At 39.3% G+C, this 27,137-nt stretch overlaps 1 protein-coding gene across 5 annotated transcripts in view; it reads left to right on the top strand.

Annotated features, from left to right (window-relative positions):
- Nucleotides 1–11,812, top strand: part of WSCD1 (WSC domain containing 1) — a 62,365-nt gene extending 50,553 nt beyond the window's left edge. For all 5 annotated transcript variants that reach the window (XM_081333814.1, XM_081333810.1, XM_081333811.1 and 2 more), the window contains 4 exons: nucleotides 1,801–1,978; nucleotides 7,265–7,429; nucleotides 9,395–9,595; nucleotides 10,969–11,812. In XM_081333814.1, the coding sequence (XP_081189940.1) occupies nucleotides 1,801–1,978; nucleotides 7,265–7,429; nucleotides 9,395–9,595; nucleotides 10,969–11,321 (897 nt within the window). In that variant the 3' untranslated portion in view covers nucleotides 11,322–11,812. The remainder of the gene's footprint in view (nucleotides 1–1,800; nucleotides 1,979–7,264; nucleotides 7,430–9,394; nucleotides 9,596–10,968) is intronic.
- Nucleotides 11,813–27,137: the final 15,325 nt, after the last annotated feature.

Genomic DNA, 27,137 nt, shown 5'->3' with positions numbered 1-27,137 from the left:
AGCAATGCTGTCCTTTCCTTTCCTGAATTTTATTCTCGACAGTTCTTATTCCATTAAGTCTGTAAAACCCTGAGGATTATTTTATAAGCATTTGCAATATGTGCAATTGTTTGATAATTTCAGCATTCTTTAACATTGCCCTGCCTATCATTAAATACAGATCAGTAAAAATTCTTCTCATCTCTAGCACAGGTATTTATTCAAATATCCTTACATTATTACAAACGCAATTTCTTTCTTTAGATAAAAATGTAGGTCTAATGCAAAATCAGAACAAGCTCATAGAGTGGACTTATGAATAGATACAAGGTAGGGAGAGAACATCCAATTGGGAATTAGCTTTGAATATTTTTTCTTGAATCATAATAATTACTTTGACCTATTTACAGATGTATGTATCTTTAATATATTGTTTTGTGTTAAAATGAATATCTGAGGTCAGGTCTTATCACTTATCACTGGGATGGGGAGTTATTAGTTTATTATTATATTTATTTATTTTTATTTCTTTTATATTGTACTTTTATGTCCTGTAAGCCACCTTGAGTTGCCTTGTGTGAGTAGGCGGCAATATAAATTTTCTAAATAAAAATAAAAATAAATAATTTATAAAGGCTATCCTTCGCTATGTGTTAGTTGGGGTGAATGTCATTGAACTCAATGGAGTTTACTTCAGAGTAGAATTATATTGCATGAAATTGTACAGTTAGAGAATTTTTGTCAGCTGACATTCCCATTAATTCTCTTCATCTGACACAGTCTATCCCAAAAGGCCCCCAACGCATTAAAAAATGAAATTCAAAAGAGTGCAGAACTTAATTTCTCTCATTAGTTAGGGTAGCTTCATCCCTGCTAATGTTCAGGAAGTCCCTCAGGATCTGGTTATGTCACCAGGTTGGGGGAGATGGTGACATTTTAAGGCTGCCTATTGGGGATAATACTTTAAAATATTTTAGATTTTTAATGCCACCTTTATTATTTTTATAAATAATTCAAGGAAGCAAACAATACCTAACGCTCCTTTCTTCTCCTATTTTTTTTTCTCCACACAACAACTCTGTGAAATAAATTGGGCGGAGAGAAAGTAACTGGCACAAAGTCACCCAGGCAGCTTTCATGCCTAAGGCAGGATTAGAACTCAGTCTTCTAGTTTTTAGCCTGGTGTCTAGACCAAATTGGCTCTCTGTATATGATAGGTAAAGGTAAAGGTTCCCCCGCACATGTGTGCTAGTCGTTTCCGACTCTAGGGGCCGGTGCTCATCTCCGTTTCATAGCCGAAGAGCCAGCGCTTGTCCGAGGACATCTCCGTGGTCATGTGGCCGGCATGACTAGACGCCAAAGGCGCACGGAACGCTGTTACCTTCCCACCGTAGTGGTCCCTATTTTTCTACTTGCATTTTTACATGCTTTCGAACTGCTAGGTGGGCAGAAGCTGGGACGAGTAACAGGCGCTCACTCTGCTACGCGGCACTCGGGATTCGACCCGCCAAACTGCCGACCTTCCGATCGACAAGCTCAGCGTCCTAACCCACTGAGCCACCGCGTCCCTCTGTATATGATAGATATGTGCTAAATATACTTTTCTGTTTATGGTTTGCATACAATTTTATTGTCTATATTTTTATAATGATGTTTTTATATTGTGGTTTAACTTGATTGTTGAATGCTGCCCAGAGTTACTTATGGTGACATAGGTGGCTATCTAAATGGCTGAATATATTTTTAAGAAAGTAGCTGATATTTACTGATGTTTGCCACTATGGTTGACAGCCTAATTTTCTTCACTTTCTTCTTGATTAGGAATTCCCTTTGGCAGTTGTTAGAAGACCTCAATGCCACTGCGGCTTTGCAACAATTAATTTCCCGCTGCATAATAGTTCTGACAGATTATTTTGCAGCAGTCTTGAAAATGTCAACAATAGGGCTGAAGTTTCAAATGCTGAAGACCATCGCTTTGTTTATCAAACTCCAGTCCAAGGTATAAGAGAGTCTGTTGACACTTACATTGCTTGTACTCATATCATCTATCATTATATTAATATTTGTAGAGTAAATACACATACAGACCACAGCAATTGAGGAAAGAAGACAGACTTTTACTGTTTAAACAGCATTCTAGAACAATGTTTCCCAAACTTTGGCCATTTTAAGATGTATGGTCTTCAACTTCCAGAATACCTCAGCCCACCATTTTTTAAATGTGTCCATTAAACAAGAAATGTGTCCATTAAATAAGAGCTGTGGTGGCACAGTGGTTAGAATGCAATATTGCAGCTAATTGCTCACTACCAGCAGTTTGATCCTGACCGGCTCAAGGTTGACCCAGCCTTCCATCCTTCTGAGGTCAGTAAAATTAGGACTCAGATTATTGGGACAATAATGCTGACTTTGTAAACTGCTTAAAGAGGGCTATAAAACACTATGAAGCAGTGTATAATACTAAGTGCTATTGCTATTGTCATTCTGGGATTTGAAGTCCATACATCTTAAAATGGTTGGGAAGCACTGGTGTAGACTTACACTTCCATATTTCAACTTCCAGAATTATCACCAATGGTCATTCTGGCCAGACAATTCTGTAAAGTAAAGTCCACACATCTGGAAATTGCCTACTTTTTGTCATTTCCCCCTGCAGGGGCAGGTGGACACAAAGGAAGGAGCAAAGGGTGAAACACACGTTGCACATGGTGACACTTCATATATATTTTTGCAATGCAAATTAAAAAGGTGGACCTTGCATTGTGTACATCACCACACACATTTCATTATGTTCACCTCATGGTTAGAATAGTTTGTTTCTAGTGGCCCTATCCTGTTTTTTTAGTGTAATTTAACATACCAGTAAAAGTATCCAAGGGCCTATATGGTAAGGTGGGTGAGGTAGAATTCAAATTGATGTGGTGTAGCCGGGATTGTGCAAGAATAAATAAAAATGAGATCCAGACAGCTGTGAGGAAAGAAGAAATATTTATTCTTAAAAACAAAGAGTTTGCCTTTAGAGGCAGCTGCAGAGAAATGGGGTATATAGTAACATACTTTTATAGGGGAGGTTGTTTTGGTGTGGAAGTGTCTATGTGCTGATTCTAGGGTGACACTTGATGGGCATGTGTGCAGGTATGTCTGTGACATTTATACTTGTGAATAAGCAGTTCCACTGGGAGACTTAATTAACTCTATTTGTATTTTCAGACCTTATCCTTTGATATATGGATTAGATTTGGGTAACCTATTGGGGGTTTGAAGAAGTTTGAGTAAAAGATTTTCCCTGTTTGTTATTTTTACTTGATTAACTTAGTTTCCATTTGATTCTCAATTATCTAGTGGAGATGCTGATTCTTAGTCCATTGTGAATTCTGTTAATGTTTTAAAGGAAAATGGAAACAGTATGAAGAATAAAATATATTTTGATATAAAACTTCTCCTAGTATGCTGAATTGGCACCCAGTTTCAAATCTGACATAATAATAATAATAATAATAATAATAATAATAATAATAATAATAATAATAATAATAATAATAATGATGATGATGATGATGATGATGATGATGATGATGATGATGATGATGATGATGGAAGGGACCTTGGATGTCATGTAGTCCAATCCCCTGCTCAGGCAGGAAAGCCTGTAACATTTCAGACAACTGTCCAGTCTCTTCTTAAAAACTTCCAGTGTTGGAGCATTTACAGTTTTTGGAGGTAGGTTGTTCCACTGATTAACTGTTCTAATTGTCAGAAAGTTTCTCCTTAGTTCTAGGTTGCTTCTCTCTTTGGTTAGTTTCTATCCGTTGCTTCTTGTCCTGCCTTCAGGTGCTTTGGAGAGTAGCTTGACTGTCTCTTCTTTATGGCAGCCCCTAAGATATTGGAACACTGCTATCATGTCACCCCTCGTCCTTCTCTTCATTAAAGTAGACATACCCAATTCCAGCAACCATTCTTTATATGTTTTAGCCTTCAGTCCCCTGATAATCTTTGTTGCTCTTCTCTGTACTCTTTCTAGAGTGTCTGCACTCTTTCTAGAGTGTCTGCACTCTTTCTAGAGTGTCTGCACTCTTTCTAGAGTACAGACATGTGATAGAGAAAGGTCAAATTGGATGACTTTAGGAGTATCTCCTCCTCTCTTAGCGTAACCATCTTTGTGAAGTTGTGGTGGAAGTTCTGGCATTAAGAGGAGGAGAGGAATGAAACAGATGAATCCCTTGTGGGGAGGAAGAAGCTGAAGAAAGATCCTCCATAAAACTTAGCAGTATTTATCTAGTAGTTACGCAGTGTGTGCTTTAGTCTGGCAAGATTCCCGTCTATAGGTGAACAGTAATAACATATCACTTTGATCAGTTCATTGTGTCATTTTTTCTTCTTCCTTGTGCCTGACAATTATGGGCATAATATTGAAGAAGAAATGGTTTTGTTTTTTTTTACTATGGTAAACTTCCTGAGGATAGGCAGAGTATAAATCTGATAAGTAAGTAAACTCTCATCCTATGTTCTGTTCTGTTCTCCTATGATTTTGATGCTTTTTAGAAGGACTTACAGTTTTTTTTAACTGCTGTTTTTCTTTTTCTGGTTGAGCTGCATTCGTTTCTTGATTTCAGAACTGCTGATCAGTTCTCCTTGAAACTGTGTCTTATCAATGTTCATCTTCTTTAATGTTGCCTGGAAGTCATTTGCAGTGAAAGATAAACCACAGTCTGTAGGTCTGTGTCCCTGTGTGTCCAAGCATGAACATGTTCATCTATAAAAAGATCTCCAACTGCTTTTGCTAAAAAAAAGGAGATTTTCAAAGTCCAGCTTTCCCATTGTTATGTCAGCTGTCCACCCTTGGGAGGGAAATGATTAATTGATTTATTAAATTTGCATGCCATCCTTCTTGCTGTCATCTGTCTTTGGGTGGCTCAAGTAGAATAAAAATTACAGCTTCAAAAAGAAAAAAAAATAAAGAAAGAAAAGAAAAAAGGAAGGAAGGAAGGAAGGAAGGAAGGAAAGAGAGAGAGAGAGAGAGAGAGAGAGAGAGAGAGAAAGCTAATTCCCTTGAAGAAAAATAAGCTATAAATTTACTAAATTGTAAATGGATATGAATAAATGTCAACATTTTAAAAATAAGCAATACCTCCTATATAATCCAACTGGCTTCACACAATACATTTAACACATAACTACGACATAACTGCTCTCTTTACATAGCATGTTACACCCAAAAAAACACATCACAGCTTAACATATTGGTCTGGTTAACCCAACATCTCAAGACAGCAGTTGGGCTCCACAACATGCTGATCAACAGATTACTTAGCTTCATGAGGTTAGCCTATAAAAGGAATGTTTCTCAATCCATAACTGAAAATAAACCCCCATAACATTAAGCCAGGTTTTATTAATCCTGGTTCTTTGAGCAAGCTACGACGGGCTGGGTTCACTAGTAATAATATACCACAATAGGCAGATAGACACTTTTTGAGCTAAAGATCAATGAGCCACATTACAGCTTAGTCTTTATGAGCCAGGTCTCTCTGGTGGAGACATTTTCAGCATGGTTTCTGAAGAACCTCTTGTGATAAAGAAAAAGGTTGGACTGTCTATTTATTTTTATTTATTTTAATTTATCACATTGTCATGGGCCACCCATTTTTACTTTAAACCAGAGGTATCAAATTGCCGGCCCATGGGCTGGACGCACCATCCGGAAGCCACACTCACCCCATTGCCAGCAATGGCAAAACTGTCCCAATATGTTGCGCGACGTCATGTGATGTCGCAGGTTTGACATGTCTGCTTTAAACCAAACTAGGGGAATGATGTAATGAGCATGACTTTAAAATAAGAGGATATCGTTCCTCTCTGTGTTGGCTGGATCCACAGCAAGCTATAAGACTAAAATGATCTCTGATACAAATATATAACTTCCAACATTTGTACGATGATGATATTAAGCCATTTTGTCACATCCTCTCTTGCCTTCATGAGGTTAGCCTATAAAAGGAAAGTTTCTCAATTCATAACTGAAAATAAACCCCCATAACATTAAGCCAGGTTGACCTAGAATCATTAAGCTTAGATGACCTAGAATCTCATATCCAGAACTGACTCATGTTTTTAAAAGAATATTGACACTCTAGATTAAATCCAGAACAGGGCAACCAAGATAATAAGGGTCTGGAAGAAAAATGAAAAATAGCTGACAGCATTGTTTATCTTTAGTATGGAGAAGAGAAAGCCAGAGGGAGACCTGACAGCTGCCTTTTGTCAAGCATGGGGGAAATCAAGAGATTCAGGCAGTTCCGTTTAGGCAGAGTATAAAGATTTATTGCAAGTTTAAGCTATCTACAAGAATCTGAGCTACTAACGGTCAAGGGAAATGAGTGGGAATTAAAGTATTCGAGGTGGGATGGACTTAGATCTCTTGTGGGCACGCAGGGACTCATGACTGACGATGCATTTGACCCCTCCCTCAGGCTTAGCCTGGTCATCTCCTACACCTTTAAGACTCTGAAGATGAGGCAGAACTGGAAATTTCCGGTTCTGCTTCAGGGCTGCCCAGAAAATAGGGCAAGGAACAAGGGGTTTAAATCACAAGTAGATTTTGGTTGGTCATACAGGGGAAAGTCCTAGGTAAGAACTTATGAACTATGGAACAGACTGACTTGAGAGATGGCAGAACCACACCTTCAATGGAAATATTTTAACAGAAGCTGGGCAGCCATCTGTGGAGAATGCTGTAGTGGTAGGTCAAATGGATGGAGGGCTGGTACAGATGAAGATCCCTTTCAATTGTTAGATATGATATGATATGATATGATATGATATGATATGATATGATATGATATGATATGATATGATATGATATGATATGATATGATATGAATAGCAGTGTTGCAATATCTAAGGGGCTACCACAAAGAAGAAGGAGTCAACCTATTCTCCAAAACACCACAATGGATGGAAACTAATCAAGGAGAAATCTAAACTAGAACTAAGGAGAAATTTCCTGACAGACAGAACAATTAATCAGTGGAACAGCTTGCCTTCAGAAGTTGTGGGTGCTCCAACACGAGAGGTTTTCAAGAAGAAATTGACAACCATTTGTCTGAAATGATATAGGGTTTCCTGCTTGAGCAGGAGGTTGGACTAGAAAACCTCCAAGGTCCCTTCCAACTCTGTTATTCTGTTATTCTATAACAGTATTAGCAAAAAAGCAACTTAATAAGTAATGGGAGAAGCAGTTTTTTATTTGACTGTAGTCAGATATATTATTTATGTTTGCTTGCAGATACCCGTTGTATTGACCGGAATTTTCTCCCCACCAAATCAAAAGCCCTTGTTGCTTTGTCAAGCTTCCCAGGAGCTGGGAACACATGGCTTCGCCATTTAATAGAGCATGCCACAGGAGTCTACACAGGGAGCTATTACTTTGATGGAACTCTGTATAATAAAGGTATGTGCTGACTCTTCCCTAGATTGCATTTCCGAAAGTAGCTTGGCCTAAGTCAAGTTGGGTCAAGCTGTGGATTAAAAGCAGCCAATGCTTTGGAGGTCAGTGGACAACCTACAACTTTGGAGGCATGTGCTGGGTGGTTTTTGCAAAATAGCTGCCACAGTGGTTGTTGCCCATCCCCAAATGTCTTTTAAGGGGTAAGACCATTTTTCAATATCTCCTCTACATTCGCACATGGTCTCTGTCATCTCAGCTTTCTTTTGGTTTGCATGGTGCAGTTGATCTCAATCTAAACAAGTGCTACTGCCTTCTAGATCTTTTGAGACTACAACTACCAGAATTCCAAGCAAAATGGATGTCATGATAACCACGTGCCCAATCACATTAGCTAAGATGTTCTAAAGTCTGTTATATATCTATGGTGGATGTGTATGTTTTGGAAATTATTTGAAAGAATGTTTCTGAATATATGGAACCAAAAGTTTCCATTCTTTTTTCAGACTCCTGCATGATCCTGAAAAATGTCAGATGCTAAAAATTGCTACTGCTAGCTCATAAAAGACACAACTATCATGATTTTGACATTAAAATGACTACATCTTTTATCTGAGCCTGGAGTAAAAATGGCTGTATTAATGAATCATATTAAAAACATGGTTGCTTTTATGTGGCCTAGTATGAGATGCATAGCAAATAATTTTAATAGCTAAACTAAGCTAAGCTAAACTCAACTCAACTCAACTCAACTAAACTAAACTAAAGACATGGTTGCTTTTATGAACTGAACAATTAAAGTAGTGAGGTTTCCAGTCTGAAGAGCTGTACCCTTGCGCTGTTCTCATTCTGAAAAACCTCTTTCACATCATCATTGGACCAAAGCTAGGGCTGTGTATTCTCAATGTGATCGCCCCTCTCTTTAGTTCCAATTTTGGAGCTTACATTTATTTAATTCATCATTTACCATCACAAGCTTATATTGCTAAATAGTACTCACCAATTAGACTATGTGAGGACTCCCCTGAGTCCTTCGGGAGAAGGGCGGTATACAAATTAAATAAATAAATAAATAAATAAATAAATAAACAAACAAATAAATAAATAAATAAATAAATAAATAGAACCTGTGAAGATATTTAAATTTCAATTCCAGGTTCAATTCAAGGTGTTGGGTCCAGGTTACTTGAGGAACTATCTCAAACTGATGGGATTGGCCTGCCGTACCCAGGCTGGCAGAGGAGGCACATTGCGAATCCTGTCAGCCAAGGAATTTTGGCTGGTGGGATCCAGGAAAAGATCCTTCCCTGTCATGGTTTCCTGCCCTTTGGAGTATCTTACATCCTGAGGTTACATTGGCTCTCATTCTACTGACCTTCCATAAAGGCCTTAAGACCTGGCTCTGCCAGCTGGCTTGGGACCCCAACGGGGGAGCATCACACTGGAGGTGGTTGATTAATTAACAACCAATCCCACCTCCCCCTCTCACCCCCAAGTCTGGCTTGCTCCTTCCCCGTCTTGTAACTAATGATTTAACTTTGATGGTGTTTTCATTTTATTGTATCAGGAATATTTATCTTTGGTGATTCAAATATTTTTATGCCATAACCCAGCCACACGATGGGCAGCAAATAAATGTAATAAATAAATAAATTCAGAATGAAAATTAATTTAAATCATAGACAATTAAAAACACACCATTTTTTTAAAATAACCAAGCTCTTAGTGGCTATTTTTAATGTCAACACAAACTTCACTTTACTCAATGAATGGAAACTCAGATAACTATAGGAAAGACTTGACTTGGGTTACCACCTGATCACAGTTATGTGCATTTGTAGGTGAACTTCTCCAGATGATGTCAATGAATGGGGAGGAATAATAGAAAAGAAAGCATTTTATTCTGTAACATATATCCGAGAATTTTTAAGTCTTTGAAAATAGTAACACCAGTCTTTACATCCTGCCCAGGTTTCAAAGGAGAAAAGGACCATTGGAGAAGCAGAAGAACTATTTGTGTCAAAACACATGAGAGTGGCAGAAAGGAAATTGAAATGTTTGATGCGGCCATCTTACTGATACGCAACCCGTACAAATCGCTGGTGGCGGAATTCAACCGGAAGTGTGCAGGCCATCTTGGATATGCCACAGATCAGAACTGGAAAAGTAAAGGTAAACAGGGTAGCTAGTTCTCTTGTGATCATTTTTGCCCTGGGAATATTTCTTCGTACCATGGAAGGATTGGGGTCAGTTTGAGATGGCGACAGTTAGAATCATTGCCAAATAGACCCATAGCATCTCTCAGCAACTTCCCCAGATGATTAATTCATTCTGAGATAAGCCCCTGACCTTCGGTCCTTCCGCCGTGTCCCGAAGACCTGGTTGTTCCAACAAGCGGGCCTGGACTGACTACGATTTTTAATTAGGCTTTTACTGGGTTAAATTGTTTTGTAATTTTGTATTTATTGCTTAATTTTCTTTTAAATTTTTTACTCTATGTTTTTTAATTTTTATTGTTGTGAGCCGCCCTGAGTCCTCAGGGAGAAGGGGGGCATATAAATTTAATAAAATGAAATGAAATGAATGAAAGAATGTAAAGGGTTTCAAAGTGAGTGAGTAGCAGTTGTTTTCTTGCCCACAAATAAATTGGAAGCTGCTATCATTTTTAACATAGATTGGACCTCATTGAATCCTTCCTATGACTAACCTTGAAGCAAACCTTTCCAGACATGTGGGGCTACTGCAGAAAAAACCCTTTCTCTTATGTTAGCCAGCTGAAACGCTTTATTTCAAATGTTATTTCTATTATTCTATGACTATTCTATGGCTACCTACTGTAAGAGAAGAGCAGGCAGAGCTTGGGGCAGAATCAAGTGATTAATCAGCCTAGAATCATTATTGTTGCCCTCCGGGTGCGATTCAAGGTGCTGATAATCACCTTTAAAGCCCTACGTGGCTTAGGCCTGGGGTACTTGCGAGACCACCTGCTGCCAATGTCAACCTCCCATCGCCCGGTTCGCTTCCACAGAGTCGGCCTCCTCAGGGTGCCATCAGCTGGCAACCCCCAGGGGGAGAGCCTTCTCTGTGGGTGCACCGACCCTCTGGAACGAACTGCCCCCGGAGCTGTGGATGGCCCCTGACCTTTGGTCCTTCTGCCATGACCTAAAGACCTGGTTATTCCAACAAGCGGGCCTGGACTGATCATGGTTTTTAAATTTGGTTTTTATTGGTTTAAATTGTTCTTATTTCTTATATTGTTTAATCCTCTTTTAATTTTTGTATTTATATCTTTTAACTTGTTATTGTTGTGAGCCACCCTGAGTCCTCAGGGAGAAGGGCGGCATATAAATTTAATAAACCTTAAACCTTAAATGCTCCAAGTCCACGCCCCCTTGAATTCTGTTGACTCTTATCAAGTGCCAATTTAGTGCTGACCGTTAATTGACGAGATTCAAGAAGGTGCAATTTTTAACCCTTGCACAGTGCTCCAAAAAGCCACTTATGCAGGCATATATAACATCTTTATGGTATTTCTTGCCCCACAGAATGGCCTGATTTTGTAAACAGCTATGCTTCCTGGTGGGCCTCTCATGTGCTCGACTGGCTTAAATACGGCAAGCGTCTCCTCGTGGTTCATTACGAAGAATTAGAAGAAGCCCTTCTTCCCAAGCTGAGGGAAATGGTTGAATTTCTGAACTTCACAGTGACTTACGATCGACTCCTCTGTGTTGAAAATAACCGAGACGGGAATTTCAAGCGGTCGGGAGCCAAGCAGAAGGAGTTTGAACCCTTCACAAAGGAAATGAAAGAAGTGATAGATCAGCTTATTGTGATAGTGGATAAAGCCCTACGTGAGAGGAACTTTACAGGGCTGCCAAAAATGTATTTGCGCAGATGATGCCCTGCAGCCAGTTTGCTGCATTGTTAAGGAAAGACCGAATAATGAAATTAAAGAAAAGGCCAGGATTTTATAGCATTTAAAAGAAAGATTTGCACAGAGTCTGCTGATGAATGCAAATTCTTAAGACTTGGACAGTCTTCAGGGTACTAAGTGCTATGAAAGGCAAGCAATGAAGGATGGAAATTAGGTTATAAACCGAGGCAAAAGCCATTAGCATCTCTGCCTGTGTGTGTCCTTTTCTCTATAAATGGCTACAAATTTTAACATTTTTGTGCACTGCTAATTCTGGGAAATGTGGCTGGGGGCGGGAAGCAACAGTGTCTCTTATCCTTACTGCCTACTAGCAATATTTTCTCAAGAGTATCAAACATTTTTATAGAGGTTTTTGGCAATTCAAATGTGTATTTTTCCCCTGGGGTTTTGGTTTGTTGGTTCTTTTGTTTCAAACTCATCCTGTCAAATATTTTTAGTGAAGCAAATTAATGGGAAAAAAATTGTCTTTGTCTTTTTTTTCCGCCATTTCTTAAAAGTTTGCTTGCCAATTGGGATATGATACATGAAGATATTTCAGTGTTTCTTGCTATTTCCTATTTACAAAATAATCCTGTATGTGTGTATTTAGCTGCAAATCTTGACAACTATAATGAGATTTACTCCCAGGTAAGTGTGTTGGCGATTATAGTCTTAGGAATGAAATTAATTTGGTGGAAATTATTTTCATAAACTTATTTCTTTAATTGGCTTATAATAACAACAACAATTCTAGAAACATTGCAAACACAATGGCTTTCTGGCCCTTAAATAATTAAATAAGTGGAGTGCATTCATTTTAAGAGATGTGGATCATGACACTAAATAAGGTACATATAAAGACTTTTGAATACCTGTCCTGGACTCGCTAATCCATAAACCTGTGGCTCTGTGGAAAGCTATCCGGGCAGTTAACCTTTCTTGCCATTCAATAACGGAGACAGTATTTCACCATCTAAACTTTATTCAGTGCTGCAAGATCCAGTAAAATGTAAAAAAAAAAATAAGCAATAGTATGTGATTACAACATGCATAACAACTAGGAGTCATGCTCCATAAAAGAGACAACTAGCTATAACATGGTCTACTTTCTGTCTAGGCTAAAAAATATAACTGCCCCTACACCACTCAGGAGCTAAAGTGAATAAAGGTATGAAAGGATACATGGCTTACCTGCAATAACCCCAGATGGGTCGAGATTGCAGCTGAAAACTAAGTGCTTTCTCTAAATGGAAGATGGACGCTGGAATGACCTCACTTCCCTTCTCTTTCTCATCAATGCTTGTAACAGGAAATGATGAGATAGGAAAAGGGATGTAAGTAAAAATCTCTAAACACTTCCTTATGGAGGGAACATGCTGTACCTACTTTGGCCAGTAAGGTTAAGGTTGCCAAATTTACCTATAAGCTAGCTCAGGGGTAGGCAACCTTGGCTCTTTTATGACTCATGGACTTCAACTCCCAGAATTCCTGAGTCAGCTGACTCAGGAATTCTGGGAGTTGAAGTCCATGAGTCATAAAAGAGCCGAGGTTGCCTACCCCTGAGCTAGCTAAACAGAAAGAAATTAACTCTATCCTGCCAGAGCAGCAAAAGCCTTGGAGACAGAACAATACCAAAGAGGTCAAGCTAAAGACTAGGACCAATTCTATTCCAGAGATCAATCAAGGATAGTTAAGTACTGCCAATTAAAGGTAAAGGTAAAGGTTCCCCCGCACATGCATGCTAGTCATTTCTGACTCTAGGGGCCGGTGCTCATCTCCATTTCAAAGCCGAAGAGCCAGTGCTTGTCCAAGGACGTCTCTGTGGTCATGTGGCCGGCATGACTAGACACCAAAGGCGCATGGAAGGCTGTTGCCTTCCCACCATAGTGGTCCCTATTTTTCTACTTGCATTTTTTACGTGCTTTCGAACTGCTAGGTTGGCAGAAGCTGGGACGAGTAACAGGTGCTCACTCTGTTACGCGGCACTCGGGATTCGACCCGCCAAACTGCCGACCTTCTGATCGACAAGCTCAGCATCCTAACCCACTGAGCCACTGTGTCCCTACTGCCAATTGCTTAGGCTCTAAGTTCTATATTGAGAAACAACAGAAAAATGAAATGCAGAAGATATAAACATTAAAATGTACCTAATTGACAATAGCCATTTGCAAAACAGAACGTGCAAAATCTTTGTCGTAAACCACATAAACCATATTCTCAAGATAGTCAGAAGAAGATATTCAACAAAAATTAGGAAGAATTTATTTTCACTATTTAAAATGTGGTTCTAACAACAACAAAAAGACAATGCTTTATGGAAACCAATAATCTAAAATATAGTTGAATTTTCAAATCAGATCTTATAGTTTTCCCCTGTGTTGTCATAAAGGTTTAGGGAATCTTTAATTACAAAGCCATCAATAAGATGTGTGGACCTCAACTCCCAGAATTCCCCAGCCAGTATAAACAGCACAGTGTTATAAACTGTCTATAATTTTGAACCATATTAGATCTAGGAAAGATGGCTTCAATATTTTTGAACAAGGTGTTTTGCACAGCAAAGGCAACATGATTCTTCCTGAAGATGTGAAAATGTAAAACAATTTATCTCGGGTTTTTTGCGTCCACCATCCAGCCTGATCTAGCAGTTCAAAGGCTTCTGCATTTGAATAGTACATTAAAGAGACATATCCTGCAACTCTTAGAACTGCTGGAGGGATATGTATCCAAGTGGATGCTTTGCACTGGTACTGGAAATGGGTGTGGATTGAGATGCTTCTGTTGTTCTACAAAGTAGCTTCAAGAGTTGCCATATCTGGATTACAAACAAGAAAATATCTGAGTGACTGCTAGGTGGCAAAATAGAGTATCCTGTATCTCCTTGCTACCATCATGTGGTCACCGTGATTTTTGATGCACAGATGGGGATCTCTACTCTTTATGGCTTAACATTACAGGTAGTCCTCAACCTGTATGTCATTGTTCCAATAGATGAAACCCATCAAAAGAACTTCAAAGCATAAATACTTCCTTAAAGAACATTTTATTCAGGAAACAACGTATTGGCACTACATAGCTGAATCCAAAAATTAAATTTCCTTCCCCAGGATACAAAGTAACAAAGTACAAATCCCACACACAATAAGCTGTTCTAAATCACATTCTCCAATTAGCCTAAAACACGGGCTTTCTCCACAGCTCCTCAGCCCACCAAAATGTTTTCAGCTCATCCTTGGGTTCCCACAAAGCAGTGTTATTATTATGGCTAGTTGAGCTCGGGCTTTCATCCCAACCCCCCTTCTAAACCTGAATTCTAAATACCAGAAAAAGCATGTTAAAAGGAAAGAGAAAATGGCTGCAATTTTCATCAGTTGTCAGAGCGGGAACATCCAATGTTTGCATCGTTGACACTATGATCATAATGGAGCCTGCCCATTCCAGTCATAAGTTGTGATGGTCATAAAGTGGCTCAACATATGACTGACCCAATTTTACGGCCTTTTTGGTGGTGGTTGCCAAACAAATGCCAGTGTGATTAAGTGAACCCATTGTTCATTGTTCACTGTGAGTTATTTTTTGATGAAAACTGGAATTAAACACCGGTTTTCAGCAAAAATGTTGTAAATCACAGTCACACACATGGTACGATGCAAATGGCCGTAAATGTGGACCATTTGTTAAGTATCCAAAATACAGTCACATGAGCAGGGGGTTGGATTAGATGACCTCCAACATCCCTTCCAACTCTGTTATTTTGTATTCTATGTTCAATGTACCTTAATGTTAAGCAAAGGATGGGTTTTGGCAAATGTCTAGATTTGGACTAGAAGACCTCCAAGGTCCCTTCCATCCCTATTATTCTACATTCTATGTTCTAGATAAATAAAATATCTAGGGTGGATGCTGGAGACAGAGCCTTTACCAACAGCTCCTTCAGCTCTTGCAGTGGCTGAATATGTTAACTTTTTCAACCAGTTTCTAAGTCAATCAATCCATTTATGAAGGCCACGGGCCTACAGAAATTTCCCAGCAGCGAGGTGCCAAAATTAAATGCATGAATCTCAGTATAACCAAATTACCCAACAGACACTGGCAAATAAAATAATCAGCCAGCTCAATGACCCAGGATAAAACTTAGCCCGCCGCATGCTTTTTCGCGCAGAAGACCGAAACTTAGCGATTGCTTCGGTAACACTTGCCTTTGTTTTCCACCAAAAGGAGCATTAGAAACCATTGCAAGCAATCTGTAAGAGCATTTTGCCGTGTCAGAGGCTAGAAATCTTACTCATTTTTCTACTTTAAAAAAAAAGAAATACAAAAGAGAAAAGAGCTGACTTAATTATTCCACCAGCCTAGCTTTTTTATTCATCTTTGCTGTGTTAATCAATTTCTTTAAAGGCAGTGCTGTCAAATCACAAACTGTCCAACACGTCTCCAGTAACAACAGCACTCAAAGACTCAAATTCGTGCCCCAATCAATTCTCATTCAGTGTGATGGCAAAGAATTTGCTTTAGAAACACTTTCAAAAGGAGAAGAGGATTCCAGAGAAATTGGGAGGTGGGGGTGGCATGTGGTGCCATTGAAGTTAACTTAGGGACTACAGCCAAGAGACTCGGTGAGTGTCTTCCTGGCTTTCATTGCAAATCGCTTTCCCCTACTTTTTGACATTTCCCTTCATTCCCACAGAAAGACCTGAAATGGGAAGGGGAACTCCTTCCCAAGTTCCCCCTGAGATCTGGCTTGTCCCCTCTGTGCCTAAGTCTTGTTCAGTCCTTCAAAAAATTGTCAATCACCTCCCTGTAGCAGGAATGCTCATTAAAGGATATGCTTTCTACTATACAAGACCGATTGATTTGTTCAATGGGAAGACAAAGAAAGGCAACAAAGACTTATTGGCTGAATTATCTTCCACCTTTCTCTAATGCTAAGGATAATGTTTGCTTTTTTAAAAAAGTTTGACTTCTGTCACATTCATTTCAATGCTTCTTTTATGCCTCTTTTTAACCCCAACCTAGGTTAAAATCAGTTTTTAGGTTTAGAATATATATTTTTTCCATGAAGGATAAATATGGAGGAGAAAACACATCTCTCTCTCTCTCTCTCTCTCTCTTTCTCTCTCATGTATCTATCTATCTATCTATCTATCTATCTATCTATCTATCTATCTATCTATCTATCTATCTATCTATCTATCTATATCTATCTACCTACCTACCTATCTACCTACCTACCTACCTACCTATCTACCTATCTATCTATCATCTATCTATCATCTATCTATCTATCATCTATCTATCTATCCAATCATCTAGCTTCTACTAGAGTCTGAGAAATAAGTCTGAGAAATGTATCCTCTGAATATCCATATATTCATTATGGGGCTTTTTTTCTCATAGAACGCTCAGGACGGAGTTCCGGCACCTTTTTTGGATGGAACCTTATAGGGTAAGCAAGGCGGGTTGTATGACATATGTGAGTTCCGGCACCTTTTTCTTTTACAAAAAAAGCACTGATTATATTTAACAGTAATGGAGAAAGAATCTCTAGATTATTTATGTATTTATTTAATATGGCTGCGCATCTCAAATTCATGATATTGAGAGGCTGACCCTTATACAAAAACACATGACAGTAAAAATAATACAAACATAAACAGCAGCTGAGCTAAAAAAAATCTGCATAATCATTGTAAAAATCAAAGCAGAAACATATTCCACACCCACGTGCATAGGTTTGTAGGGAAGCATAGTACAGTAGAGAAACAGATAATTCTTTCATCGAGGAAAAGAGGCAGATTTCACTGTTAATTAAAACTTGTCATCTGTGAAAAAGCTCCTGTTTTTTCTCTCTCCCTCTCTCTCCCCCCCCCCCTCTCTCTCTCCTGTCCCTGGAATGCTTGAGAATTTCTTCTGGCAGTGTTTTGAATTTATGTTGTGGCTTTCAGGCAGAATTTATCTGTTAAATTTATTTGCCGCCCATCTCACTGTGGGCATACTCTGGATAGCTTACAACAACAAGAAAACAGGAAAAAATGGATAAAAAAATGTAAACATAGCAATAGCAAAGCAATAATAAAACAATAAAAGTAAACAATGGGAGTACAATAATACGAAATTAAAAAGATGGTCAGAAGTGGAGCAGGAAGCAAGGGGGAGGGAGAAGGCTGGGCCAGTTAATTAATCCAATTAAATATGCTACTTCTTATTTTCTGTTGCATGCCTTTCCATATATACTCGTTTGTTACTTTATTTAATTAGCTACAGTATCTGATCATAGCCCAAATTAGGGTACCACATAATATGAAACAATTTAAAATAAAACAATACAGCTGGTCCTCAACTTATGAAAACAATTGGAACCAGAATTTCCATTGCTAAGTAAAGGGGTTGTTAAGAGAATCATATTCGATTTTATGACATTTTTGCCACAGTAGCTAAGTGGAAGGCTGAAATTTTTAAGTGAATCGTGTGGTCTTTAAATCAGCCTGGCTTCCCTAGTTGACTTTGTTTGTCAGAAGCTGGCTGGAAAGATCCCAGGATGCTGCAACTGTTGTAAATGAGGGTGAGCTTATGGGTAGGTTTCCGAACATTTCGTTACCAGGATAGGTAACATCTTCAGTGGAGTTGAGGGGATGTTAGTGTCCATGTTCTTCTGTTTATAAGGGCTTCTGGTGTGGGTGTGTTGTGGGTCTTGCAGTCTTGTGATGGGTCTTGTGAGGGGTCAGGTGTGAGTCATCAGTGAGAGGCTTGTGATGGGTCTTGTGATGGAGAGGTCACATCACGTGACAGTCATCGGGAGGTGAACAGCTGGTGGGGAGGCTTGTGTGGGTTGGTTGAGGGTCAATGCTTCTCTCTGGTTGGCTGTGTGGTTGATTTGGATTCTCAGGGGTTCATGGGCTGGTTGTAGGTCAGTGTGTCTGTTGATGGAATTGCTTGTGGAGTGCTAGGCTTCGATGAACTCATGAGCGTGGCAGGTGGTAGCGTGGCAGATGATTTTAGTGTTGCTCCAATCAAACTGGGGTTGTTTGGTGTTGGTGTGGGTAGAGATTAAGGATTGGGGATCGTGGCGTTTGACTGCCAGCCGGTGTTCGTGGATCCTGGTTTTTAACTGACGTGATGCTCTGTTCCCAAGCATCTAAATTTTGATCACGCAACTGTGGAGATGCTGTGACAGTCATAAATGGAAGGATTGATTGTAAGTCATTTTTTTTCAGTGCCACTGTAAGTTCAAATGTACCCAGAACAGCATAGATTAACTCCAAGGTTAACATCAGACCAACAATCAAGAAAACAATACCCCAATCAAGAAACTGCCAAAGAAGCTAACAGCAAACAGCCCAACCAAAGAATATCTAAGACCACCCCCATCAACACTGACAAGCAAGCCATTAGAATATAAATTGACAGCAAACTACACTCCTTACTAACACTGATGATGTTACCTAGTTTGGGTAATGAAATGTCTGCAAGAAAACAAGCGAGCTCAGAGGGCACCAAGGACCCCTCATAAGTTCGAATGGTCTCCAAGTGAATGATTGTAAGTCAAGAATCACCTGCACAAACAATACAAACACAAATGTTTAGTAGAAGAATACCAACATTAACAGATCAAACATCCAATAAGAGCACCACTAAACACTCTAGTCCAAGATCTAAAGGCAGCCTCAATATAGTACAGATGGGGCCATATGGAACTCAGGAGGAGGAAGAATCATTCCCAAGAATAGCTACTATGACACTGAAGACCCACTTCCTGGGTCCCATCAGGTCACACTGTTTGTGTCATTCAACAGCATTGGTGTCCTTTGAGTCCTATTAGTTAAATTGGATTCAAAGCACACCAAAGCTGTTGAATCATGTAGGATGTGCAGAAACCACAGGAGACAAAGGGATCCTTAGGTAACCAGGCCTTATGTAATGAAGGGGTTTTTAGAATCATAGAATCATAGGGCAGAAAGGGACCTCAGGGGTCTTCTAGTCCAACCTTCTGCTCAAGACAGGAGCCTCATACCATCCCTGTCAAATGGTTGTCCAGTTTATTGTTGAACATCTCCAGTGATGTTCTGGAGGCAAGCTACTCTATTGATTAATTGTTCTCAGAAAATTTCTCTTTACTTCTAGGTTGCATCTCTCTTTCACAAGTTCCCACTCATTACTTCTTGTCCTGCCCATTGGTGCTTTGGAGAATACAGTAAGTCAATCCCCTCTTCTCTATGACAGCCCATCAAGTCCTGAAAGACAGTCATCATCTTCCCCCCTAATCCTTCTCTTTGATAAGCTAGGCCAGGGGTAGACAACCTTGGCTCTTTTATGACTTGTGGACTTCAATACCCAGAATTCCTGAACCAGCCGTGCTGACTCAGGAATTCTGGGAGTTGAAGTCCACAAGTCATAAAAGAGCCAAGGTTGCCTACCCCTGGGCTACAGATACCTAGTTCCCTCAACTGTTCATCATATTTTTTTTCATCTCCAGACCCTTATCATCTTTTCTGCTGTTCTCTGGACACTTTCTTGTGTGTGTAATAACCACTATTCAGAAGAGCACCCAAAAGCCTTCTTGAAACCCATGCAGCTCACAAAACAAAAGTGGGCATAATTTGGCATGCCCATAACTTTTTGTTTTTCTCCAAAAGTACTCTAAAATCTCTTCTGGCATTTCATCCTCTGGAGCAGCTCAGAGAACTAAGGAGCATCCCAGATTGATTCACAGCAAAAGGCTACATAGGAGTAACCCACCCCAAGGCTCTTCTAGCTTACCCATTCTGAGCCCTGAAGATTTACCTTATAATGGATTTAGATATAAAACAGCTGGCATTCTAAAAACCTCAGTGAAAAGCAATTGAAAATAGATGACTCTTTCATTACAAAAGTGCTGGAGGCCCTATTTGTTAAAACACGACTTAGCTTTTAAGGAACATGCCCGCGAATTATTTAGAGTTTCCCTCAAATGTTAACTTATTATGCAGTTCCATTTCAACTCCTATCAATCTGCCATTTTAACCAAAACCACCCTTAAAAAGTGCACATTTTAAAATGCGACTAAATATACGATGTGCATATGGGTATGCACATACAGACCTCTCTCCTTTAAATCAAGCTTGACTTCTGGTGACTTGAGGAAATTCTTGGCAAAAGGTTTTCTTGGCAAAAATGTAAGTGCATTTTGCTTTTTCTGTGATTTGATGATGATGATGAGGAGGAGGATCATCATCATCATCTTCAGTCTAATTCCTTGTATGTCCCAGCGTAGACCAACTGAGACTCTCTTAATATAAATAAATAAAACATATAAGGAATAGCTACAGGACTTGGGTTTGGCTAGTTTTAAGAAAAGAAGAAATAGGGGTGACATGATAGCAGTATTCCAGTATTTGAGGGATTGCCACAAAGAAGAGGGTGTCAAATTATTCTCCAAACCACCAGAAGGCAGGACAAGAAACAATGGATGGGAAATGATCAAACAGAGAAGCAAGCTGGAATTATGGAGAAACTTCCTGACAGTTAGGACAATTAACCAGTGGAACAGCTTGCCTCTAGAAATCGTGGGTGTTCCATCACTGGAGGTTTTTAAGAAGAGACTGGACAGCCACTTGTCTGAAATGGTATAGGTCCTCCTGCTTGAGCAGAGAACTGGACTAGAAGATCTCCAAGGTCCCTTCCAGCTCTATTCTATTCTATTCTAGAACCCAAAAGAATTTATGGCTGATTAGGCTTCCACACATAGAGCTAATCCTTGACTTATGACCACAATTGAACCCAAAATTTCTGACGTTAAGTGAGACAGTTGTTTAAGTGAGTTTTGCCTCATTTTCCGACCTTTCTTGCTACAATAGTTAAGTGAATGACTGCAGTTGTTAAGTAAGTAACAAGGTTGTTAAATGAATCCAGCTTCCCCATTGACTTGGCTTGTCAGAAGATTGCAAAAGGGGACCGCGTGACCCCAGCACACTGCAACCATCATAAATATGAACCAGTTTCCAAGTGTTCAAATTTCGATCACGTGATCACAGGGATGCTGCAACAGTCTTAAGTACGCAAAACGGTCATAAGTCACTTTATTCAGTGCCATTGTAACTCTGAACGGTTACAAAACAGAGTAAACTAAGTTGAGGACTACCTGTCTTTGGCCAAATCCATTTTTATGAATTATTTAAATGTTGAATTACAATTATGAAGGTAGTCTTCTACTTACCACCTCAGCTGGAATCAGAATCTCCATTGCTAGAGAAGATCTTGTGAATTGCAGCCAATTCTGCAACCTTTTTTTTGCCATGGTTGTTAAGTGTCTCACTGCAGTGAATCACATGGTCATTAAGCAAATCCACCTTCCCCCATTGATGTTGCTCGCCGGAAGGAAGCTGGGAAGGTTGCAGATGGTGATCACGCATGACCTTGGGAGGCTGCAATCATTGTAAATACATGCCAGTTGTCAGGTGCCCAAATCATAATGCAAGGGCTAGTTGTAAGTCACTTTTTTCAGTGTCCTTGTAACTTCTAACAGTCACTAAAGTCACTGTTGTAAGTTGAGGACTACTGTTATTACAGATGGCCCTCAAAAGTGCAATTAATGGATGTAAGTCACTTTTTTTTCCAATGCTGTTGTAACTTTAAAGGGTCACTTAAGAATGATTGCAAGTTGAAGAATCTTCTGATACTATTTACACAGTAGACTAACAGCCCAAGGAAGAACAGGGATAGAACCTATTCTAATTTTAAAAGCTGTTTGCAAGGTGTCTTTTCAAATGTTCTGATCCTTCTCTGAGCTGCTATGATACAACCAAAGAATGGAGGAAAATATAAGTTAAATTCTCTGGGGTGCGATTTTTCTCTCTACTTTCCTTAATTTGCAGATGGTGTGTGAGCAGTTCCCCCAGTTTCATTGTGCAAGTTCTCCAGGGACCTGCAGATTCTCTGGCCTCCCACATTTTCTATAAACTCCAATGAGGGCATTACACAAGATTTCTCACAATAATTTTTGAGATTAATGAAAACAGGCTGAAAAGTTGGAAATGAATGTTTGAGAAATCCCATTTGCTCAGGCAGAAGAAATCAACCTGTTTTTCCCCCCAGAAAACCATTAAACCACTGAGGATTAAACCAACCACCAGGTAGTAAGCAAACGAAGTCTCCCTCCCTCCCTTCCTTCCTTCCTTCTCAAACCAAATCTAACCATTATCTTATTTCTCAGGCTGGTAGTCATAGTCAACACAGCCTTTAAACTGGGGAAATATCATCCTAGATTTTCCTCTCCCCCCCCCTTTAAATGGGAGATAGATAGATAGATAGATAGATAGATAGATAGATAGATAGATAGATAGATAGATAGATAGATAGATAGATAGATAGATAGATAGATGGATGGATGGATGGATGGATGGATGGATGGATGGATGGATGGATGGATGGATGGATGGATGGATGGACGGGCAGGCAGGCAGGCAGGCAGGCAGGATGGATGGATGGATGGATGGATGGATGGATGGATGGATGGATGGATGGATGGATGGATGGATGGATGAAGAGAGAAACAGACATACAGACAGACCCACAGATACACACACACAGTGTATGTGCACATTAACATCTACTCATTGCAACTAATCCTGCATATACACACCAATACAAAAGAGACACTCACACACGTACATCTCAAATACACACAATTTACAATACTGTGTAATTTGTGCATGTAAAGATGTGCTATGCAACTCAAGACTTATAAAATAAAGATTTTAACAGATAGCCTCCTGACAGATTGATCTTGGTAAAACAAGGTCAATAATAAATTATAAGCAGTGCAGTTAAGGAGTTGGAAGGACCTGGCTAGATAAATGTTCAAAGTGAAAGAAGCAGTAACTCAGTTTTCTATATTTGAACACCTCATTATATTCCATGCCAGTGAAAGACATATTAGTTTTTTGGGAGGTGACACCGAGAGGGCCGTCCTCTAAAATCTAGCCTTCAATTATTTTGTGGAGGTTAATGTGCCTAGAATAGCCCTGCTTTAAGAGTGAATATTAGATCTCCATAGGAATTGGTTTAATGGGAAATTAATAAAGCAGGGCCAAATCGTTATGAAGATTAAAGAGGAACACTTACCCTATGAGAAGGAGAAGGTCTGGAGTTTAAATGTCCTCCTTAGAGTGGAAAACTTACTCTTACATTCTGGAACATATGCCAAATTGGTCACAGAATTGTTCTGAGAAGGAGATGGGCAGTCTCCAAATTTGATAAATAAAAATGAATGAATGAGTGAACTCTGTTGAATGGATTGTCTCTTCTTCCAGATCTCCTCCTCCTCGTCGTCCTCCTCGTCCTCGTCCTTGTCCTCCCCCTCCTCCTCCCCACCCTTCCTCCTCCTGGGAAAGTTAAGGAAATTCTGTATACCTTGATTTTAAGCAGAGAAGGCTTTGGTGAATGTCTAAATAGGCAAGGCTCAGTAGTCTTCTGAAATTCACAAACTAATTTGTAGGCGTAGGAATCGGCTGATTTTCTCTAAATTACTTCAACAGAACAGAATGTTTTCTATGATTTTCTGAGACAGAAGTGCTCCACACAACATTTGAAAGCTTCAGGCCCCAACTCTAATATTAAAAAGTTCTTCACAAAGTTTTATTATATGGTAACTGCAGTGAGATTATTAGATGCACCAGGATGGAAAGATTCAGAAAAAAAAAAAAACGTTGGTTGCTGAAGATGACAGAATTTGCAGAAAAGGAGAATTTAACTTTTTTGATTAGGAAAAAGACAAGTATATTTATTAATCTCTGGAAATCCTTTATGGACTTTTTGCTGAAAATGGAAAAAAAAACAAAAACAAAACGCTGGTGATTTATGGACCTGAGGATTAGAAAAGAGAAAAAAAATGGAAAGTAGGGAACTAGGATGTAACCTTACAGAAGAGGACTGATGATAATTTTATTTGTAACTGCTGTAAAGAAGATTGGAAGCTGCTTCTTTATTGTTTTCTTTTTCTCTTTTTCTTTTCTTTATCTATATACCACTTTTCTTTTCTTTTTCTTTTATATAATTTTTACTCCTGTATAAAATTCTTCAATAAAACTTGATATTTTTTTTAAAAAAGTACTTCACGAGGGATGGATTAGGCTCGAAGCAGGCTAGGCTCTGGTCCCTTCTAAGAATTTGCAAAACAGGAAGAAGAGGGAGGGAGGGAGGAAAGGAAAGGAAAGGAGGAAAAAGGAAGGACAGCACGGAAGGAAGGAAGGAAAGAAGGGAGAGAAGGAAAGGAAGGGAGGGAGGTAAGGAGAGGAGAGGACAAGGCAGGAGGAGAGGCCGAAAGGGAAGGGAAAGAGAAGGGAGGGGAGGGGAGAGGGCAGAAGGGGAGGAAAGGAGAGGGGAGAGATGACAAGAGAAAACAAAAGAGTAAAGGGAGGGAGGGAGGGTTAGGGTTAGGTTAAGGAAGGACGCGGTGGCTCACTGGGTTTATTTTATTTATTTATTTTATTTAGTTACATTTATATACCACCCTTTCCCTGAGGACTCAGGGCGGTTTACAGGGAATTAAAAAATCCAACATACAAAAGTTAAAACCGAATTAAAAAATATTAAATTGACCCTGTACACAAGGGTTAGGATGCTGAGCTTGTCAATCAGAAGGTCGGCAGTTTGGCGAGTCGAATCCCGAGTGCCGCATAACAGAGTGAGCGCCTGTTACTCGTCCCAGCTTCTGCCAACCTAGCAGTTCGAAAGCATGTAAAAATGCAAGTAGAAAAATAGGGACCACTACGGTGGGAAGGTAACAGCGTTCCGTGAGCCTTTGGTATCCAGTCATGCCGGCCACATGACCACGGAGACGTCTACGGACAAGCGCTGGCTCTTCGGCTTTGAAACGGAGATGAGCACCGGCCCCTAGAGTTGGAAACAACTAGCACGCATGTGTGGGGGAACCTTTACCTTTTAAGGAAGGAAGGAAGGAAGGAAGGAAGGAAGGAAGGAAGGAAGGAAGGAAGGAAGGAAGGAAGGAAGGAAGGAAGGAAGGAAGGAGAAAGAAAAGATGGGTGATGGAGAGGAGAAAAATGTAACACCACCCTTTCTCAACATTAGGAAGCTAGTTTTACACTTTTTGTATTTCTTCCCTCCCATTTCCTTTTTGCTTCATGGATTCAACCGAGAACCACACTCCTCTTGATTTCTAACTTTATTAGCATTTTTAATGTTTAATTAGAAATGTATTGCCCTCTGGAAAAAAAGTTTCAGTGGCATCATAGTAGTGGGTGGAAAAAGCAGGAAATGTTTCATTTTTTTATTCTTTTGAAGATTTAAGGCAAGGAACTTTGCTTTTTCATTTTTCAGCAGAGAGAATAGCAGTCGTATTATTTCCTATTTCTTGCACATTTAATTTATTATTATTATTATTATTATTATTATTATTATTATTATTATTATTATTATTATTATTATTATTATTGACAATCTGCTGTCAAGACAATCTTAACCTATAATTCATTTAATTAAGAATGCTATGGAAACACCCTTCTTCCAGGGGTCTTCAAAGTATAGCTCTGACTTTTTCCCCTTACGTTCATGATTACAGTATCCTGAAAACATTTGGGGGGCAAAAGGCACAACTTATTAATTCTAGAAATGGAGTGTACATAGTTTGACTCTTATATCAGTTAATTCATGTACATCTTGCAAATACTAGCCTAGAACAATTTTTGTGGTTAGAAAGATGAGTTATCACTTTAGGCAAATAAATTCATATTTTTCCCTTTTCACCATGACACTTTTTGCTTCAGCGTTGCAAAAACACATTTTATATGATCATATGCACAACATATTGATTTGCATATAATGCATATGTATTATATGCTTGGTGCTCTCTGAGCTTGGTTGTTTGCCTGCAGACCTTTTATTTCCCAACTAGGTAACCTCATTGGTGCCATAGAATGCATATGCATTAAATATATACACCAGGGGGTTATTACAGTAGCTAGCACAGTTAAAATGTGGGAAATTAAACAAAAGGATACAGAGCATAATATATGAGGTTAGTATTGCATTCCTGTAACAATGTCCCTTCCTTCCTTCCTTCCTTCCTTCCTTCCTTCCTTCCTTCCTTCCTTCCTTCCTTCCTTCCTTCCTTCCTTCCTTCCTCCTTCCTTCCTTCCTTCCTTCCTTCCTTCCTTCCTTCCTTCCTTCCTTCCTTCCTTCCTTTCTTTCTTTCTTCCTTCCTTCCTTCCTTCCTTTCTTCCTTCCTTCCGTTCTTTCTTTCTTCCTTCCGTTCTTTCTTTCTTTCTTTCTTTCTTTCTTTCTTTCTTTCTTTCTTTCTTTCTTTCTTTCTTTCTTTCTTTCTTTCTTTCTTTCTTTCTTTCTTTCTTTCTTTCTTTCTTGGCTGGCTCAGGAATTCTGGGACTTGAAGTCCACAAGTCATAAAAGAGCCAAGGTTGCCTACCCCTGCCATAGGTAGTCCTTGACATGATCACAACCGAGCCAAAAATTTCCATCTCTAAGCAAGAGAAATGTTAAGCAAGTTTTGCCCCATTTTACAACTTTTCTTGCCACAGTTGTTAAGAGAATCACTGCAATTTTTAAGGTAGTAATATGATTGTTAAGTGAATCTGGCTTCCCCATTGACTTCGCTTGTCAGAAAGTAGCAAAAGGTGATCACAGGCACCCAGAACACAGCAACCATCATGAACACAGGCCAATTGCTAAATGTCCGAATTTTGATCACCTGGCTTCAACACTTGTGTGAAAAACAGTACTTTTGATGGCCAAATTTGACCTTAGGTTCTGTCTCAGTACATTCCCTCTGATGAGCAACTGAGTTGGAAGATC

The sequence above is a fragment of the Vipera berus genome (assembly GCF_964194415.1).
Source record: "Vipera berus genome assembly, chromosome: 1".
Lineage (NCBI taxonomy): Eukaryota > Metazoa > Chordata > Lepidosauria > Squamata > Viperidae > Vipera > Vipera berus.
Note: the sequence above shows the minus strand (reverse complement) of the source record. Positions and strands in the feature narration are given on the sequence as shown.